The sequence below is a fragment of the Lissotriton vulgaris genome, chromosome 11 (assembly GCF_964263255.1).
Source record: "Lissotriton vulgaris chromosome 11, aLisVul1.2, whole genome shotgun sequence".
In the NCBI taxonomy this organism is placed as follows: Eukaryota; Metazoa; Chordata; class Amphibia; order Caudata; family Salamandridae; genus Lissotriton; species Lissotriton vulgaris.
This window is the reverse complement of record NC_141699.1, coordinates 1,075,942,842-1,075,961,289: the sequence shown is the minus strand read 5'-3', so window position 1 is coordinate 1,075,961,289 and position 18,448 is coordinate 1,075,942,842. Positions and strand designations below refer to the sequence as shown.

Sequence of the window (18,448 nt, the reverse complement as noted above, 5' to 3'; positions counted from 1 at the left end):
ATTCTCCATTCAGATTCAAGGAGCTATCCTACACAAAATTTAAACTCCACACCCAAAAGTAAGTAAAATAAATCAAGTAACTAAAAATGTGATTTAACTAATTGTCTAACTCTTAACTTAAAAAAACCCACAAAAAGTCTTCCTGTTTTATTGCAAATCTGTAGCTGCCATTTCAACATTACAACCTAAAAAGCCGCCCTGCCCTGCAAAAGCACCAACTTCCAAAATGTATTGACTAGCAAGCTGAAAGAGTATATAAACATATTTGTTTTAAAAAGCTCAAAACCTTAAACCTAAAAAAGAAGACAAAGAACCAAAGAACCAAATACCCCTAACACTAACACAACTATTATTCTAAACACAAAAGTAAAACAAACTTTCTTCATCAAACAGAATAACAAGCACTACCTGACTCACACCGCAGCAGAAATTAACAGAATAAAAAAAGGTAGCACATTAAAAGGACAGCAACTAAGTAAGTATGCATATACAATTAACATTAAATAAAATACATTTTAATCATCCATTAATATATTCCTCTAACATTGGCAGATATAATGTCAGACATAGCGATGTACATCACCTGCCAGAAACTCGAAAAATCATTAGTATGAATGGGATATGCAAAGAAGCTATGAGAGCACAATAACCAAAATATACTTTGGAGATGTACAAAATACTATGGTAATGCTTGTGATGGAAGGGCCACGTTTAGGAATAATGTCGTAATTAACTTTGAAGAGCAAAACCACCCCCAACATATAACTCAGATAGACATAGGACATGTGTTGCAAGAAAAAATATACTCATAAATGTTCCTGAGCACACAATCGGGAAACTCCAGGAATTCCCAATTTAAAAAGACTAATGGCACACACCAAAAAGGCCACAGAAGAAACCTCTCCTGCTCCCAAGTCATAACTTTTTCTGAAAACCTTACCACTAAATATACTAAAAAACCCTATCTCCTGTAAGATAATAAAAATAATGACAGGAGAATAATAATACATGCAACAGCACTCCCCGCAGCCTGCACAACATGCTGGATTACATCGGTGGTACACAAGCTCTCCATTCCTTTAAATAGGCCAGAGTTCAGAATCTTCAAAATGCCATAACTAAGTCTGTTGAGCTGATTTGTTGATCTTGGGCTTATTTGGTTCCTGGTGGCCTGCCCTTTAAATGGTGCATTTTATGGGGAGCTGGTTTTGCTGGCTGCCTGCACCAGAGCCTAGTTTACCTGCCCTCCACAGGTTCTATGGCATCCTGGCTGTTGTGCAAGGCACACAGGTTGGCAGTGGAGTCAAGGTTTCACACAATTGGTCCTCTGGGGCATATGTGGGCCAGAGCCACTAGCCCGGGAGAGACCCTTCTACTACTGTTGGTCAAGGGCTTTAGCTGGATTCTCATTCCAGCCATCTAATTCTGGTGTTGTTGCCATCCAGATCCAGGGTCTTCATCTCTATCCCTTCCTTGTGCAGGGGTTTGTAAGTGTGGGTGGAAAGTTCTACATGCCAGGCACCCCTGCCCAATTCTAGGATGCCACATTATCCCTCCACGCATGTTCCAAACATCCTGCACATCATTTTGGGACAATCCAATAAGTCCGCATCAACTTTTCAATATAAATAGAGCCTCTGAGGGCCTCAGCTCCAATACTGCCAGCTACCTTTCTGTCAAAGCGTCAAAGGGGGGGCTACCTCCTGTATTGGCTTCAAATGTCTTGGCTTCCTCCTTTGTTCAGTGGACTAGGGCTGTCCCACCCTAGGTGCAGTGTGACAACTAAATATCAGATGCAGATATTCCTCTCCAACCCACCCTTCTCAGAAACGTAATCAATCACAGATAATCCCTCTCTTTGTTGAGGGAGGCCTTTGTTCTTTCTGATGGGGAGCAGAATAATGTGGCCCAGCAGGGGAATAAACGTCCTGGAAACTGATTATGAAATTAGCTAAAGAAATGTGACTATTCTTGACGACCCATAAGATATACACATATATCATTAGAACTTACGTATTCAAACTCAGCATGCATGTTTTATCCCAGTTTGACACCTCAGTGAACTGTGTAGGCCTCAGTGTACCAAAACAGCACAATAGGGTAGATTTCACCTATTTGTGTAAAACAGTGAAGCACTAGAGATGTTCGGGTAAACTATAATGGCCTGCTGTGAATGCCCACTAATATAAGGCTAGTCCAGGTCAGCACCTATTCTGTCAGAGTCCCTTCTGCACCAGGCTACCTGTGCACAATTACCAGGATGCGCATGACAGTAATCTCACATGTGCAGAGAGCACACTGGCCCAAATACGTGTGCAAAAATGTTCATGTGAAACCACCCTAGTGCCCCATATCCTAGCTGTGTGTCACAAACTCCTCCCCAAAAGTATTAAAAGTCCATCTCATCAGCATGTTTGTACAAATAGTGTTCCAATGCTTAAACAGTATATGTTGTATTACTGTAATGTCTTTATTGTTTTCTGTGCTTTAACACTTATGCCAGTAAGGGGCTTTACTATGTAACTCATTTGTTTGTGCTGACTCTGAATAACTCATTCTTTGTTTCCCTTTGGCAGCAGGTGTCTGCACTGGAACCTGCTCAAATGACCTGCTGACCCTGATAACCTACTTGTTGGTCTGACTCTGGTGACTCAATTGTAGTTTCCCTTTAGCTGCAAGTGTGTTGTGGACTCATCTATTTGTGCTGACTCTGATGTCTTGATTACTATGCAAAGGCGATATATACTACCAAAACAAACCACTATGCTAGTTTACACCAACTACCCCTAGCCACATCGCTTTTACACTCAAACCCCCAAATAATAACTTCAAAGTTGTCTTACCTTATCCGGAGACAAGCAACAAGGAACCGTGACTGACATGAACTGAAATCACTTTACAATGATGTTAATAGCCTAAAAAATATATGAAGTGATACAAAAAATGGCTGATAAATGAAAATAAAAAAGACTATGCTGGAATACAAATACATGAAATCTTTAAAGAAATTCATGAATATATAAAAATGTATGCGTTTTCAATTTAAAAAAATTAATATTTACAATTATTAAAAATATAATAAAGGTTTTAAAATATTTTGGTAAAACATATATATATGAACTAACAGTACTATTTAATCTATATTAACAATATATTTATTAAAGTATATACATTCAGAAAATGTTTCTGTTTGTGTTTAAGCAAAAATGTATTTGTTGTAGAAAAATGTAAAGTGTGTGAAGCAACATGTAACGACCTCAAAGGTGTTTGGCGCTCTAGACATCAGATTTACTATTCCCACTACAATCTAAACCAGTTTGGTGAAGGTGCTGGGCACCTACATTGGACCAATTACTATTCCCACTCAAATGTAAACCACTTTGGGGAAGGTGTTGGAGACTGGAAGAGCTATATTTATTATTACCACTTTAATCTAACCCCCTTTGAGAAAGGTGTTGGGCATTTCAGGGGTTATATTTACTATTCCCACTCCCATCTACACCCCTTTGGGGAAGGTGTGGGACACCTGTGTAATATTCTTATAGCATTCTGAAAACTTTATGGAATGAGTTGGACACTAGAGGGGTGACGTATATTATTAGACAAAAATGATCCATTTCACTATTTCCACTACACTATAAACAAAATACAAGCAATGTCACCTAGTAAAAGGATGATATTTGCTATAATACCTCCAAGGTTAAATTATTTACAAAATTATTACTCGAAACATTATATATACTAATCCAAATAAAAATTATTACAATGTTGACCAAATAATATAATAAAAAAAAATTTTTTTTTAAAAACACAAAGAAAATATAAATATAAAAACTAAAGAAATTCACAATCTTTCAGTAAATGCAAAATATGTTTAACGTTTTAGTAATTGTTTTTATTACTAAAATCATTTCTCAAACTAAATTATTTATTTTTTAAATGATTTTACTTTTTTATGTTTGTAAAATAAATTGGTATAATATAATGAGTAACCAATAATGACAATTTTAAAATAGTACAAATCATTTACAAATTACTTCAATATAATTACACTTAAACAAACAAAAAATTCTAACAAAAATATTTCTCCAAAATATTAAAACATCCAAATAAAATACATTTAAAAACCAAATAAAAAATTGGAAAACAAATGGAATCCAAAGCAAATTGACAATATACAAAAAGACCTGGAGTGCTCCCTTTAAATTTCTTGTGGATGCCTTTGTTTGGCTCTTTAACCTATGTTGATGACAGGAAGTGCAGTGCTTACTTATTTTTGTATTAATCTTCATGCTCAATCAAGAGCTACATGATTGCCAAGGAGGATCTTTGCCCTGTATGGCTTTTTTGTTCTAAATGGGATCCTCTTCAGGGAACTCTTAATACTGTTCACGTACATTAGTGCAGTGCACTATGGGTAATGGGAGGAGTCACCCTTTCTTTGGTCAAACAAGAAGGAAACTTGACATACATTAAAAGAGTCTAGTCCTTGACACTTGCAGGCTCTATCACTGCACTTGAAGCTATTCTCAAATATTTGAAGGGGGGATTCTGCCTCATTATTACACAATAAGATGGATTATTGCAAAGCCTCCAAATAAGAATTTGCAGTGCAAAGAAGTAGTCTATTTTTCACAGCACAAATATAGGACTGAGTTGCACTGCACCGCTTTGCAAAAACAAAGCAAACAATCTGCACGTAAGATACCTTTTGTCTTTGCCAATGCTTATTTTTGCTCCTCCAATAGCTTGTATGCAGGAAGAAACAGAGGCCATCTGGAATGATGTTTCTTGAAGCAAAATAAAAATCATTCAATATTGGCCATCATATAAGCACTTGCACTACACTGCAGCTATCTTGGAATTGTTTTCTTTTGAAATATCATTCCAAGATGGCTGCCCTGAATGTGCATACTGTGCAGCATCCATCTTTGAATGAGTTTCTGTAAAGTATAAATAATCTGTACAGGATGGCTGCATGGACATGGCAAAAGCAAATAAATTAAAAGATAACGTATGTGGAGGATGCCAAGAAATTGGGTATGAGCAAGTGGACTAACAGCTGAATGAAGTTGTCAGTGTCACAAAAATAATATTTAAATAATGTAGAAGCTTGAGGACAGTGGTGGGCAATTAGCATAGTCACAAATGATCAAAAACAAGTATCCATAGTACAAAGCTGTTGAGCACTTGCAAAAAGACAATTAAAAATAAAACGTCCGTGAGGTAAGTGATGCCCTCCCATGGAGTGCTAAAAGAAAAGCAGAACAAATGTCCCATCACGTCAGCAATGGAAGGATAAAACTTATCCAATCAAAAATGAAATAAAGTAATGTGCTCCTGGTGTGAAAACTACACAGGAACACAGAGGAAAGCTATTAAATATGGAGAAGGGAATGGAGATAGACAAGAAAGCCATTCAATCAATAGTAGGGGTCTGTCACAGAGCAAACTTTGTGTATTGTAATGCTAAAGCTGTGTGCCTGCAAATCCTAAAAGGAGAATCTGAAATGAACAAACTGAATGAATGAATGATTAGTCATTTTTAAAGCATGCAACTGCTTCACAAGAAGCGTCCCGGTGCTCTTTCCAGTAGGCAATCAGACACTTAAAGGAAAGCCTCTCTAAAAAAATGAAATTGAAGCATCTATTCCTAAAATGGGTCAGTCTTGAATCACCATAAGCCTTGCCCACTCTCGGTGCTATCTCACCTTCATACCCCATGCACACTGGGGGACTTTCTCAATCTGCATAGGGCCATATCTATGTGGAAGTATCTGGAACCAGGATCTCAGGGATTGGGCCCTTTTCCGACTAGTGCAATACCACAATAAATCGTCTCGCTACACCTTTATACATACATAGATATGTATAAAGAACTACATATCCATGAGAACCTGACTAGAGAATATTGCTTATCAGGTGAATTGATTCCTGATGCAAAGTTAGTATAGTGGTTTATTAAAGGTTGCCCAAGGAAGCAACGTAAGAATAATAGAATATGTATTTATTTGACATAAGTTGTACAGAATGGACCAAATCCAATGATCTGTGGAGGGTTTTACAAAGAATATCTCAAACAGAAGCTGCTTTACACTGAACAGTAAGATGTGTGGGTTGGAAATTACAGAAAGGACCAGACAGAGAGGGACAGGTAGAAACATGTAATTAAGACTCTACTGATATAATTCACTGTGCAGACTGACTTTTACATACTACATATTTTGATCAAATTAAGTATATTAATAATTTCAGGAACAGGAAAATAAAGATTATTTGCAGAGAATCACACAATGTTATTGGACCTGCACCAATGCCAGGATTACATCTCTATTATCCAAGCTCCAGGATCTGCAGTTTAGCAGCTACACCACATTTATGCTGGGTAAAGAAAGAAGATTGATAACAACTATCTAAAACCAAAGTAAGAAGCATGACAAAACAGGTCCAACAAGTGATGTGTAAAACATGTCAGAAGAAAGTTTTGTTTCTAAACTGTCCATGTGACCTTTATTTTAAAGTAAGAGTAGATCTGTTGCATTTGGTCCACAAAGGTGTCTGGACCCATGCAAGATTTTCAGGATATCCATGTGGAATACGTTGCTATATAAATAAGAATCATGGACATGTAAATTATTTTCTTGTGTGTATACAGTGTTTGTTTTAAACACACGTTGCCTAAAGGAAACAGAGAGATGTACCAGGTGAAAGCAAAGATGCAGCCTGTTAGATCTGGGGGTTTCTAGTTGGCAATGGTATTCACCTTTGTCCAAATAGGGGCCCTTACTTCTAAGTCAGGATAAGAGGATTACACTCCTTAATAACCCCTGCTCACCCCCTTGATAGCTTGGTACAAGCAGACAGGCTTATCTCAGAGGCAGTGTGTTAAGCATCTGTGAATATACACAGTAGTACAGTGAAAACACTACAGATGGACACACATAGGTTTTATAAAAATAAGTATTCTTTATATAGGCTTAAACACAAGACAACAAACGACAAACATCCACAATACTACACTTAAGATTGCTTAAAAGATGATTAAAGTTGCTTAGTTCAAGTTGATGATAAATGCAACAAAGTTATCAACAAAGTACCTGGATGCATAATGCAAAGTAAACAAAAGGTTCGCAAAAGGGGAGCTGCGTCGGTTCCGTAATCCGGGGGAGATGATGCGTCGTGCTTCAATGCTCCGTAGAGTAGGGGATGCGTTGTGCTTCTTACCGGTGCGGAGATGATGCGTAGATTCTCGGCCTGCCGGCCCGTTGCGGTGTGCAACATGGCGCCTTGATGCGATGATCCGGTTGCGATGCGAGAAGATGGCGCCCTTGATGCGACGATGCGATGACGCCCTGGCAGCCTTGCGACGACTCTGAACTTTGGAGCCGCGACAGGCCCTGAGACACGATTCTCCAGTGATGCGATAGCGACTCTCACGATGGCCTCACGCTTCTCAGGTGATGCAACAGCAGACAGCTTTGATGAACACACGCTTCCACAGAGATGCGGCGAAGGCTCACTTCTCCGGCGATGCGACGATTTGAGCTGCGGCGGCGACACGCTTCCTCTCGATGCGTCGCGCTTCCAGCTCCCAGCGGCACGCAAGTGATTGGAGTTAGAATTCCCAGCAAGGAAATTCAGGAGGGAGCTGGAGGTGAAGTCTTTTGTCCCTGAGACTTCAGCAGGAGGCACGCACAGTTCAAGCCCTTGAAGAATATTCTGTAGATGATGAAAGTCCTTAAAAAGTTTGTTCTCCTGTCCCTTGGCAATGATGCAACCACTGCAGCCCAACCCAGCAAACAGCACACTGGCAGAGCATGTCTTACCTTATACTTACAATGCACCCTGCCCTTGGGCCTACCATAGGGGTGTCTAATATAAAGCAAAGGGAAGGTTTAGGGACTGACAAGAGGGTGCACTTGGCCATGTCAACATGGTAGTCACAGACTACACACAGGTCTTGCAATGGCAGGCCTGAGACACACTTTACAAGCTGCTTCCATGGGTGGCACAACCAGTGCTGCAAGCCCACTAGTAGCATTTGATTTATAAGCCCTGGGCACACATGGTGCACTGTACTAGGGGCTGACAGATCAATCAAATAATCCAATCATGGAATAACCAATTAGTACATCAACTTAACATAGGGAGCACTTGCACTGTGGCACTGATTAGCAGTGGCACAGTGCCCAAAACATATAACATTGCAAAAACATATCAAAACAGAGGAGTCAATCCGTCAAAAATTGAAGGGGACTCACGCCAATGATGTCAGGTCTAACACAGCCAATCTGTGATTGGAGGGTTAGCTGGTATCTAAGAGTGAGAGTGAACTGTTACTGCATCATGATGTATTGCTCTTTAAAGAAATGTGTCTGCAGGTGTGCCTGATGGCTAGGTGTTGTTATTTCAGATCCGGGGTGTGTAGATAGTGAAGTCCCTTTTGCCCTTCTTCGTATTTATTTTGCTGATGTCCTGGCTGCGGTTGTACTGAAAGCCATTGGAGATGGTGAGTCTGTCATAAAGAAATGTAGGTGTGCTGGTCATAGTGACTTTGAAGATGATGCTGCTGGTTTTAAAGATGGTGTGGGCTGGGGCAAGCAGTGGTGTTCCATCAGGGTGGGGCTGATATAGTCATATTTCTACAGGCCATTGATGCAGAGGAGGCCAGTGTGGAGTTTAAGAGGCAGTGAAACCATTGCCACCATCCAGATGCAAAAGTATGAAGGCTTAAACAGCTGTTCTGAAGTTACATTCTGGGAGGAATGATTTCAGTTTCTTTAGCGATTCAGTAGCACTGACTTTACGGGAGCTCAAGGAACTCTCCCCACCCATGAACGAATGTGAAGGGGTTACTGCCCCCGAGAAATGAAAGGCCAACCCGTTAGTGCACATATTCATTGCCCACTTCTGGCAAAAACTCCAAGTTCCGCTTCTCCAGTCTATGCATTCACCTCCCACTGGTCCACGAGAGATAAAAGACATTCCATGTATTTTTTTCTCAAGGTATGAACATTCATTTAGACATGATTTTACTTATTTGCCTCCAGTCTGGAGGTGGTGAGATGAGTGGGCGGCACAAGCGAGGGCCATTACAGGCCTTGAGAAATCTACTTGCCCACTCACAATGGCAAGTCAGATTTTATCAGGGTGAGCTGTTTTTAGGGCCTCCTGGTCCATTCTGGCGAGCTAACAAAGAACAGGTGTTCTGTTCACTCAGAGAGTGAATGTGCAATAAAGATGTCTTTAAATATTTTATCTTGTCACATTTGCTCTGCGTTCAGAGAAAGGAGTCAAATGTCAGCTCCTGAGTTATAAATTTGTAAAGTGAACTGTCTGCCAAAGATGCTGTATGAAGAATGTGAAATGAAAGGGTGTAGGATGTCAGGTTTTATTCTAACACACATTTAAATAGCTTGTAAATGAACTGTAGAAACATTTCAAAATATATTTCAGTAGTTATGAAAGCATATTTCTCATTCCTGTTTGATAAAAAAAGGTTATATTAGGATGAACAAAAAACACTACGGTAGGGTAGGACCCGGGGCCTCCCCGGTCGGTTCAGACGTTGGCCAGGAAATACCGACGGTTAGAACGGTGCTTCACTCTACTCCTGAGCCACTGCCAGGTGGGGTGAGGTCTTCACTTCTTACAAGCTATGTGAGCGACATAAGCTGTAAGCTAAAGACAAGATTCTTCACCTGGAAACTGCAGGTGATCTCTGTACTTGTCTGTTACACTTGTCTCTTAGTTGTCACTTATTATTTATTTTATGTATGCAGTAGCGTTTATTTGTTGTAAAGTCCTGAAGAAAGCAGGGACAATTGTGTCCACTTGTTGCTGAAACATGTCGACCTGGTTTCACCTCTAGACAGCGCATTTTTCAAACTGTCTTTAACACATTTTTAACATTGGCGGAGTGAGCATCATCCGAATAAAGACTGTTCTATGCTCCCTCATCCAATTTTAAATACACTTCTTTGTTTATTATTTTTTTCATGCAAAAACGTTTTCTGCACTACACTTCCCAAGTCACACCACACTTGACCACTCACCAGTTTCTAGGAGTGGTAAACCATACTATTGTTTGTTCAGTGGAAGAGATCTATTTACATCCTGGTCTCTTTCTGTCTGAAGAAAACATATCTGCATAGATGGTTTTGAAAAAATCCCAAATGATGAAGGGTGGTTCCGAGTGGTGACTGATGGGTATCTCTGACCATCTATCAGGTTGTCATTGTATACCACGTTTTATTGGTCAGTTTAGGGGTCTTTTGTTGTTTGCCTGTTCTCCACACACTGTAAACCCACCTTTTTTCCAGACCCTCTGGTACTCCTTTTTTTGTTCTATATTAGGATGAAAACAAATCACCAAGTAAAGTCTTTACTTGGTGATGTACAAATGAGAAATATTTTTGATGAAACCCAGTATCCACAGATTATTGTTAGTACGCTTTATTGTTTGATCAGCAAGGATGCTTGTTTAGTGGGAAGTTTGCAGCCATTTCAATGGAGAATGTACTGCTTGTAAATGTCAGTGCACTACCATATCATTCTTTAGTAATATATTTATTAACAGTGTGTTTTTAAACATGAACTAAGAAAAATTTCTGCCCCTGCCCCGAAGACAATGCTACAAGTGAACTAAGAGGCAAGTCAGGTGTCTTGTGTACCTTGTATGTGGGCTAAATTCTTATTATATATGGAGCAAAATTTTAGTCTATTTAATCGAACAAGATTTTTTTTGAACAGCAGAAATGCTGCACTCACATATTTTAAAAGTATTGTCGTATATGATAATAAAGAAAAAGGCAGCTCTGAAAAATAAAAAATTTGCCGGGGATCATAGAAATTGAGACCGGTTTAGGGGTCAAGTACGTCAGTTAGGTAGAGTAGATTATTCAAGTTACTAGACCTGCAGGTCTGGCAACATTTTTAGGAGTTTTTTAGACCTGCATCAACAAGGATGTGTTTTCTGAAGAAATCTCCTAGATGCCTGGAGGCTGTGGCTGCACTACGAGGCAAGACACTGGCTGGCGACACAGGAGATGCAGCTCGAGTTCTGTGTTTCCAGGTTTGGATTTTTATCACACAGCTAAGCATTATTTCCCCCATTTATGCAAGAAATAAATGACTAGTGAGGGTGTTCATTTGTTTTTTAAGACTGACCTACTTTTCATGCATATTGGGTCATGACGTTTTGAATACATGGTTTTGGAAAATGGCCCTCTCTGAAGGCTCACTCCAGTCTTTTTGTCTTACTTCTCCACTTTTTCTGACCTAAACTTTGTTGGCTTTAGGACTCTGAGCACTTCACCATTGCTAACCAATGTCAATGTCAATGTCAAAGGTAACTTTATTTAGTTTGTCACAACCATAACGCATACAATAAAAGCGCAATTTGTAACGTACAGAATTAAAAGAAAAACATATTCTCAGTCTACTTTAAAATATTTACAATTTTTGTAAAAATCCCTTTCTAACCCCAAGCATTTAATCTTTTTCCGCTTTCGTGAGTAAGTCATCTACTATTGTCATAAATTTTACCCCCCGGCATATTAAAATGTTTGATGAGGCGCCCATCCAACTTGTTACCGCATGTCTGCAAGTACGGATATTTAAGTCAGTTAAGGCTGTTTTCAACAATTTCCATCTTTCTTCTCTTACAGATTCACAGACGGACATTAGGTGGCATAAAGTTTCATTGCTAACCAGTGCAAAAGTGCATGCGATCTCTCCTCTAAACATTGTTTCAATGACTTATCCACAATCTGTAAATTGGACTCTTTCTTTTGAAATATCATTCCATGATGGCCACCCTGAGTGCGCGTACAGTGCAGCATCCATCTTTGGATGAGTTTCTGCAAAGTAGAAATAATCTTTACAGGATGGCAAATGCAAGTAAATGAAAAGATAATGTATGTGTGGGATGCCAAGCAATTAGGGATGAGCAAGTGGACTAGCAGCTGAATGAAGATGTCAGTGTAACAAAAATATATATTTTTTAATTTAGGAAGCTTGAGGACAGTGGGGCGGGGGGCGTTTAGCGCAGTCAGAAATTCTTAAAAGCAAGCCTCTGTAGTACAAAGTTGTTGAGACCTTGCAAAAATAAAATTAAAAAATAAAAAATAAAACGTCAGTGAGGTAAGTGATGCACTCCCATGGATTGGTGAAAGAAAAACAAAACAAATAGTCCCATCAACACAGCAATGGAAGGATAAAGCTTATCCAATCAAAAATAAAATAAAGAAGTAATAAATGTGCTCCAGTTGTGAAAATGACACAAAAACACAGAGAAAAGCCATTGAATAAGAAGAAGGGAACTGAGCTAGACAACAGAGTCATTCAATCATGAGCACGGAGTTGACACAGAGCAAACTGTATTTTAACGCTAAAGCTGTGTGCATGCAAATCCTGAAAAGAGAGAATCTAAAATAAACAAATTGAATGAATAAATGAATAGCCATTTGTAAAGTGTGCAACTGCTTCACAAGAAGCATCCCTACGCTCTTTCCAGTAGGCAATCAGAGACTTAAAGGAAAACACTTCTAAAAAAAAAGAAATTGAAGCATCTATTCCGAAAGTGAGTCAGTCTTGAATCATCATAAGCTTTGCCCACTCTCTGTGCCATCTCATCTTCATACACCAGGCGCACTTGGGGTACCTTCTCGATCTGCATAGGGTCATATCTATGTGGCAGTATCTGCCACCAGGATCGCAGGGATTGGGTTCAATTTCAGACTAGAGCAATACCTTAATGAATCGTCTGACTGCACCTCTATACATACATAGATATGTGAAGAAAGCTACATATAAATGAGAACCTGACTAGATAATATTGCTTATTAGGTGAATTGATTCCTGATGCAAAGTTAGTGTAGTGGCTTTATAAAAATTGCCCAAGGAATCAACATAGAATGACAGAAAATCATCATCAGAGATTCTTTATTTTGTTTCATAACCATCAAAGGTACAAAACATCCATATGATACATATAATATATTTTGCTTCATTCAGTATCTTTGATGCATAATTAAAATATAATAGATGATTAAAATCAAATCATAATAGATAATCCCAGCAGACCTCATGCAATGTAATGTCATTACTGTTGTTTCTGTTGGACTATCAAAATAAACCCTCAAATTGATAATCTTATCTCTGCAATGCCTAAATTATTATTTAAAATTAACCCCAAATTCCAAGATATATAAAACCTTTGATATGTTATAAAGTGCAATGTTCGAAAACTTGACTTTTAAAGATAATTGGCAGATAAATATTAGCTCTATAAACACAATTATATATATGATACATAAATACTTAAAATTGTTTCCACGGGACAAGCCATACACTAAAATGTTAAAACTGATAATGGTTTCAGAAACTTCTCCTGCTTTATACAAATATTGAACAAGAACCAACTCACAGAAAAACCAACCGGCCCAGATGTGTCAGTCGTTAGTATTTGTTTCGCTTCTCTAAAGTGTAGTACTTCCATGGATGAACAGATCAGGCACAACCATTTTCTGTGCACACAACAGTATTAAGGACATACAAACATAATATGGTCAAGAGTCTCAGAATTCATGCCACAAGCTGAACATGAATCAGACGAGAAATTTGTATTCCAATTTTTTCTGAACGATGAAAGGGGCAAAGAGACTTTTCTAAATCCAATAAACAAGCTCTTGGCAAACGGTGGTGTTATATTGCCCATACAGCTTTCTAAGCCAGGAGTAGGTTTAAATGCCAAGAACTGCTCAGTGAGGTGGCCCAGAGTGCCCCTAGATATTAGTTCATGCCACACTAGAGACCAATAGGTCGATATTAAGACCTGCTTGTCCACCTTGCAAAATAATTTAGGCAAGTCCCACATTCTGATCAAACCCAGTTCTTTGCACCAGTCACAAACAAACCTTAACCAGGATATCCCCAAGGCTTGATCCATATTCCTTACGTCACTTAAGGAGTCTCTATATTCAGCTAATTCCGGAGTAGCCCAGATACGGATCCAGATTAGTATTTATTTTACGTAAGTTGTACTGAATCAACCAAATCCAATATTTGTGGAGGGTTTTACAAAGAACATCTAAAAAATAAGGTTCTTTTATACAAAACATTAAGATGTGTGGGTCAGTAATTACAGAAAGAAGGACCTGTTATAAAGGGACGGGTGGAAACATGTCATTAAGGGCTTCATGAATCCAGCAGTGCAGGACACAGTAATTCATGTTGAGTTTTTGGCAGGTCTATTCTTAAGAAACATAAATACTGTAAATAGTTTTGGCATTGTTCTCAAGAGAACAACTAAAAGTTTAAATCATAAATGTTTTCTAGAGGCTAGGTTGATTCTAATTGAATTATTCAGTGTTACACTTATTTTCACCTCATTCTTTGTTTTCTTCAAACAGGCCTTCAAATCTAGCAAAACTGGCTGGGGTGAAGTTACAGTTGTTTACAGATTTTGGGGCACATGGATGCATGTTATTCCATGTTTCATAGTCCATTAGCATTCCTTCTGCTTTTAGTTCACTGCTAAACTGAGACAAATTGAAATATTGTATGCAGGACTGTGTGTGTGCCATTTTCCTGCAGGTGATGTTCCTAGTTGAGATGTAGGCTCAAGCCATATGTGGCACTTTGCATGCTTAGATTTTTTAGCCTATTCTTACAGTGATAAAAGCAGAACTACATGCCCCAGAATGCAATATGCTTTTGGATAAAGCGTTAGGACTGGGCAAAGGTATCACAAAGGTCATGGATCTATTTGGCAGCAATGAGTCTTTTTGGCTACCTCAAATGCATAGACTAATATGGTACTGCTAAGCATATTTCACTGTGACTAGATAATAAGGCTCGTGTATTCAGATTCTCTTGTGCACTGTAAGGGGGCAGTGAAAAGCTAAAATCATTCTTCCTTTAAAATAGCATCAGTCGGATTGTTTACTTAGAATCACAGGGGTTTCAAAGCAAGTGAGAGGGGTTGCTAAAGGGCTGCTTTTCACCCTCAGTGATTAAACCAACCGGTTACTGCTATTTCAAGATAATATGCCTTTAGCCTTTGCTGTTTGTATTTGGTGGTTATTTATGTCTGTTATCGTTCATTATATATATACATGTTTCACTATGAAGTTTTCTATAAACGTTGATAAAAAACAAATATTACTAGGCCTACGTCTGGATCGAAAGTTTACAGTGGTCAACCGTTCCACCTTTTTGTCTAGTCTTGTAGATGCCTTTCCCACTTCCCTGTTTGTAAGTGTATGTCCAACTATGAGAAATGTGATGCAAAAAATGGTAGCTGTAATATGTTGTGAATTTTTGTAACAAGATGTTAATAACAGCAGCCTAGAGATTCATTGGGTAAATTTTTTGTAGACTGATGTTCAAGGAACTGTGGTGTTTTGCTTTAAGCCTTTAAAGCTCCTTTTCTATATGTGCCGTGAAGTCCTCAGTACTATATAATTGCTGATTGCATCATGTCCTGTGACATCCCTTCCGGTGATGTCCCTGAGTTCAACGGCTCTGCCCGAAGCTCAGCGCCCCCCTAAAAAAATTGGAAGTTGGCTTCCTTGGAGAGAGTGGTGATAAAAGGCCATCTTGGTTTTCTTGGAGATGTGTTCCTTAAAGATGACGCCAATTTCTAGAGTGAATCCAAGTGACTTTGTATTGCTTGAGAGTTGTGGTGGGAATCCATCCAGGTTCATGACGTTGTTGAATGTTGTGCTTGGTGAATAGCAGTAATTCTGTTTTGGTGGGGCTAAGCTTCAGGTAGGTACTAGACACCTATCTCTAGATGCGGTGTCGGCAGTGTTTTGAGGCATTGAATATCCAAAGCAGGTGACACTTTCGTATATGGTTGTGTGTCGTCACCGTATTGGTGAATTTTGAAGCTGCTGTCAGTGAGCAGAGCCTGAAGGGGCTTCTGGTGGAGGCTGAAATTCTGTCATGAATACTGCCTCATGGGATACGCTAGATATTCCAGGCCAATAGGAACACATCACAGCCCTCTTCTTTGAATTAATTCCCCATACAAAATAAAATCATAGTCCAAACAACAGTTACATACTCTACCTTCCAAGTTTGGCTGCATGCTTTGAGTGTGGCCAGACTACATTGCCATGCAAATGTTTGTGGATTGTTGAGGGGTCAAAATAAATTGATGTGCCTTCAATGCATATTCAATGAATGATGTCATAATAGATCTCAAAACCAAATCAGACTTAATGAAAACTAGGAATATTCTATTCTTATTGATGATTATTAGTGAGACACGACTAGGTGAAGAGAACTCTTTGTCCACATTGGACGCTGCCTTTAACACAATGTTGGTAACCAATTATGTCAGGGGTCTTCAAAACGGGGGGTGGGGGGGGGGGGGGGGGGGTACCGGAACCTCAGGGGATCCCAGAGGGGGGTTCCAGACTCTGGCCAAAAGAAGCGTTATGCTCTCTAATGGGCCTTCACTAACATCTTTTGTCATTTATATCCAAGCTGGGAGTATGTGTCAAAAGGGGAAGGACTCCAAATATTCTTCAACACTCACAGCCACCAACTGTGAATACTTTTAATAGATACAATTTAACCGCATTGCTGCAGCGGTTATTTTTCCGCTGTGCGGCAATTTACAAAAAGCAGCGTTAGATGACGAGCTCAGCTCGTCATCCGCACACGCCCCCCGTGGCTGATGACGAGCTGAGCTCGTCATCGGCATCGAAGGGGTTAATAGAATAATTTTGAAAAATTCTGAGGGGGGCCGGATTTTATTTTCTCCACTTAGTGGGGCGCGGCATTTTAAAGTTTGAAGACCACAGTAATAGGGTTTTAGTTGTACAGGTTAATAGAGGCTGTTTGTCTCACCTTGCCATAGACGCTGCCCAAAAACCAGATGAGTAGATCGGTGGCATTGATCAGTTTGTGGAAGATCTCATCATCAAGGGAAAAGCGGTGCCCAAAGGTCACCGATGAAATCACATTGGAGACACAGAGGGAAATCGGAGAGAATGGGTCCAGTGGGTTCCCTGTGACAAACAAGATGGGGAAAAGTCATGTGAAGTGAGAATGAACAAAGCCATTGCAAAAAGTGGTTTACATACAAAGTTACAGATCTGCATACACCAAAACAATAACAGAATATTTCTACTATGAATAATCAGCACGACGAAAGGGGTCTTCAGTGCATTTACCATCAGAAAAGAGAAAATAATATGTGTATTTGAATGCATTTTAATCTCTGAAGTTAAATTAGTCAAAAACTCAATAAGAAACTATTATAAAAAAACACAGAAATCAAATAAATTTTGCTCATAAAAAGTGGGACATCGATGGGTTTCCTGCCTGGCATGAAAATATGAGCCATTTACCTATTATCTGAACATTATCAATAGATCATATTACAGCTGACTCATCAACACTAGTAAAAAGATACATGATAATGGATTAGCATAGTTTTATATATATTACTACTTCAGCGATATATTGACAGTCAACAGGTTTGACACTTCTACGGAGAACGGAGGGAAAGAAGGAAGTAAAGGAAAGAAATGAAGAGAAGACAAAGCAGTGTGACAGAGGAAACAGGACAGGTTGATATAGAAAGGAGCAGGGGAAGGAACTGAGAACAAGGAAGGAGTAGATGGGAAGGAAGGAGTAAAAGGAAGTGGAGGATAAGAGAGGAAGAACTGGATCCTCCTTTGTGTGTGTGTATTCCTGTGGTCTGTGACTGTAAATATGCCTGAATGTGTGTTGTTTGTGTGCGCCTCTTATAGGTGTCCACATACATGGGTATGTTTCTTAATCTCGTCAGCACATGTGTATTTTCCTGTTTGTCTGCTAGCATGGAAGTCTGCATCTGTGTCTCTCTTAGTGCATAAAGGCTGAAAGACATGTTTTTTCTGTCTGCATGAGTGCATGTGTTTTTTTGTAAATGTATTTTGGTATATGCACTACAATAAAGCCAGTCTTGGGGCGTGGCCAGCAGCCGCGGAACATGGCTGCTCCCTAATTGAGATGCGCTAGTTGCCAGCGATCAAACCAGCAAAGTGCAGCATAATCTGCTTATCTTGGAGGCAACCAGACTTCAGAGACTGATTTGGGGTGCAGCAGCAGTCCCGCTGTGTGCAGGAACCCCATAGCGATGGTGCAGAATTGATCAAGCTAAGCAAGGCGGAGCCAGCCTGTGAAGCTACATGAGAGAGGCGAGACTGGTGTTGGATCTGAGGGGGCGAGGTATGACGCGGCTGCACAGAGTGGGGCGGCAGTGGACACCTGTGTGGAGTCCCGCTGAGTGCCCACCTCCGGTGTGCGTGAGACCACTGGCGGGTGACAGGACACAATGATCGCAAGCACCGTGGCACCGCAGACAGTGACAGTCCGGCGGGACTGGTGTGACAACTGGGAAGCTGTGGAGCTCTGCGGAGTGCCCACCTCCGGTGCGGGTGAAGCC

General features: G+C 39.7%; 1 protein-coding gene across 4 annotated transcripts in view; it reads right to left on the bottom strand.

Annotated features, from left to right (window-relative positions):
* The window catches only part of LOC147684144 (cytochrome P450 2J2-like), an 80,995-nt gene that overhangs the window by 24,780 nt on the left and 37,767 nt on the right, over positions 1-18,448 (bottom strand). For all 4 annotated transcript variants that reach the window (XM_086944535.1, XM_086944536.1, XM_086944537.1 and 1 more), the window contains one exon: positions 16,864-17,024. In XM_086944535.1, coding sequence (XP_086800661.1) covers positions 16,864-17,024 — 161 coding nt within the window. The remainder of the gene's footprint in view (positions 1-16,863; positions 17,025-18,448) is intronic.